The sequence below is a fragment of the Nannobrachium achirus genome (assembly GCF_963921795.1).
Source record: "Nannobrachium achirus genome assembly, chromosome: 12".
NCBI lineage: Eukaryota > Metazoa > Chordata > Actinopteri > Myctophiformes > Myctophidae > Nannobrachium > Nannobrachium achirus.
Window position 1 is genome coordinate 35,878,692 of NC_137832.1, and position 3,101 is coordinate 35,881,792.

General features: G+C 39.6%; 1 protein-coding gene across 1 annotated transcript; it reads left to right on the forward strand.

Moving 5' to 3' along the window:
- The first annotated feature begins 544 nt into the window (after positions 1-544).
- Positions 545-1,405, forward strand: ier3 (immediate early response 3). The gene has a single exon (XM_080739044.1). The coding sequence runs from the start codon at positions 553-555 to the stop codon at positions 1,153-1,155; it is 603 nt and encodes a 200-aa protein (XP_080595170.1). The 5' UTR covers positions 545-552; the 3' UTR covers positions 1,156-1,405.
- Positions 1,406-3,101: the final 1,696 nt, after the last annotated feature.

Consider the following 3,101-nt stretch of genomic DNA (forward strand, 5'->3'; position numbering starts at 1 on the left):
TAATTGAATTTGAAGTTTAAGTTCACCTGTGATCTGTTCCCTAATCAAATTCAGGGTTACTCTGTTTACAGATTATGAAGGCTATGGGCTATTATCACTATCCTAATAGCCTATCCTAATCCTATTATGTTTATTGAAAAGAATAATCATTCATTGTCAATCCATTAAAATGTATATAGAAATAAATATAAATTGATTTATTCTAATAATATTTTTCAATTGATAGTCTATTTGTATTTAATTATCATAATGTTGCTGACTCAAATCTCAATCTGTCATGGGAAATACTAGACTGTCTAACTTCATCCTGTCTAGCTGGCCTTGAGGATGAAGTCATGTCTTTAGAAATAGGAGAATGCAAAATTAATGTACTTTTCATCGTTGAGCAACGTTGCGTTGGCTCACCGTCAGGGAGTGGCTAAAGAAGAATAGGGGCGTACCTAGAAACTTTAAACTAGATATAAACCTTGATCTCACACGGATAGTCAGAAACTGCTGAGCAACACAGCTACAAAGGAAAAGACGAACGAAACTCGAACAAAACTACTGAAAATGTACTCGAGATCAAACAGCATGACTCTGTCTATACAGACAAGCCAGACAGAAAACTTCGCCGTGCCCAGAATGATGGCTACGCGGAGTAAAGAGCCAGAAATCTTCACCTTCGAGCGGATACCAGCTCAGGCGACCGCCGCGCGCTCCTACGCTCCTATCCGGCCGAGGAAGCGCTGTACCCGGGTGATGTACCCCGCTAAAGTCCGCATGCACCTTCCACCTGTCGAGAAGATGAGCCCAGTCAAGCGCTGGCTGCTGGTCCTGTGCCTCGTGGTGCTCTGGCAGATCTACACCGAGGATCCCTGCCTCGACACGCCGGTGGGTGGCGTCGACAGCCCTCTCTCCTTCCAGTCTGCAGAAGAACAAGTACGGCATCTAACCGACGCTGGCGCTTCCGATGGTCTTCCAGTCTCATCAGCGAACTGCGATGATAATCTGTCCAGCTTCAGCTCGTCATCATGGGACCAGATCCTGCTCAACACCACCTGCCCCAGTCCCAGCCTGGAGACTGAGATGAGCCGCATGTACAAGCAGAGCACCCGAAACGGCTACGTGGTGGCCCTCCTGGTCTATCACAGACTGGGTAGTGATAGTAACTAAAGAGACAGGAAACTGGTCATACAGATCGGCTCAAAGCCGGACTTGCCACTGAAGAACCAAGCTGAATGTCCGGAATGGACAGTCAGTCCTCCGGACTTGGGACGGAGTGGAGCTACGCTCCGTGCCCGGCGTCCCATGGGAACGAGCTGCATGTCGAGACATGTTTACTAGCTCGCCTTGGGTGTGGAAAGAACACTTGAAGGACTGAAACAAATGCATATTTATTTATTGCTAGCAACGGAGTGAAACTTGAAAAGAAGAAACTGTAAAAACTTGAAGTTTAAGTTTTTGTTTGTGTGCTCACAAATAGAAGTAGAACTTTGTCCTCAGGCAAATAGCAAACAGTACCTTTTTTTTAGCATAGTCGAACTTGAAACTGACAATTGTTTGTTGATCATGAAGAATATTTTATTTATTTATTCAATTATTTGTTATTTATTTTATTGTGATAATTTAATGAAATAAAAATATTTCTAAAATACAATTCATGTTTCCTGCCTTTTCATATAACTGTATAATGAATTTGTAATGTTATTATTGTAGCCTACCTATTTGGCTAAGTAATATATAGACAAAGGTACCATAACCAACTGTGGGCAGTTGTTAATTTCTTGCATCTGTTCATCTGAATTAGACCTACAGTATATGACAGAAATTTGATGACAAAATAAATCAAAATGAATAAATAATAATAAATAGGAACTGCTTCCTCAAATTGATGATGAGTAGGCCTACAAAGCTATAATAATACATACTTTTAAGGATAATGGTATAAGCCTTGTATTGAAAAAGATGACACTTTACAGACCGACTGAAAATCCTGTACATTTTATAAAAGCTAACAGATGGTTAGAGGTAAACAGCAGCAGATGATTGAGAAGCTTGTAGATCTATACTACTGATATTATGGTTACTTATACTGTATATCACAGCTGCGCTCTGGGATCAATCTTTGCATAGAGGAGAGGATGAGTAACTAATTACAGCAGGACAACTCTTTAAACCTATGCCTGGGGGATTTATGACTCCTTTTGTTATTTTAATGATTAATATTCATCTTGTTCAGACATGGTTCTTGTTCACACACTCATGGTTTATCAATACATTACCTCATACAAAACATTGTAGGCCTACAGTACGTCAATGAATGTGAGAGGGGCATGTAAACATTATGGGTATGTATGTGAGTAACCCCCATCCTCTATGCTAGAGAGATGAAACCCCTATCACATCACAACAGAAAAATTATCAATGCTGTTTGGTTCAATAAACGGGGTCACCTAAATACAAAAGAAAAAGATTCCAAAGCATTATTCTCAATATAAAAACAACATTGATCAAATATTTATTTATTATAGCTTTAGATTAAATATTCATCTCCAGGTCAAAGATGGCCATGTTCTTTATATGCCTTGTCTTAATGTACCATGTGCTGTTTACATTTCTGACAAATAAAATATTCAATCAATGAATATTTCAAATGTTTGTCCGAAACAACCCCATCACATAACCTCAGGGCTTTTGGGGATGCCGTTCGAGGCGGATGTGTATGTTTAGGTTACCATGACACCAGTTTATGAGACTCTTGTCTTCATCACTACATGGTTCCGGAAAAGATGACACAGGAGATCCTGTGTGGGTGGATGTCAGTGTGTGTCAGTGTGTGTGCACAAAGGAATGCAAGGATGTGAGTGGCGTTATTCAAGGATCCAATCTAGATATTACATAAGATTCAGAACGGGTACACAATATTGTGTATTATTATTTTATGCTTTAACTATTGAAAAATAGCAGATATACAAGCTCACAGCGCGGCACCGAGTGCCGCGCTGCAAGCTTGTAGATCTGCTATTTTTGAAAAATCTTGAAAATTAGAATTTTGACCCGATTCTATTAGTGTCTTTTGAATCATTCTAAGATTTTTTGAAAAACCTATGTTTCTATGT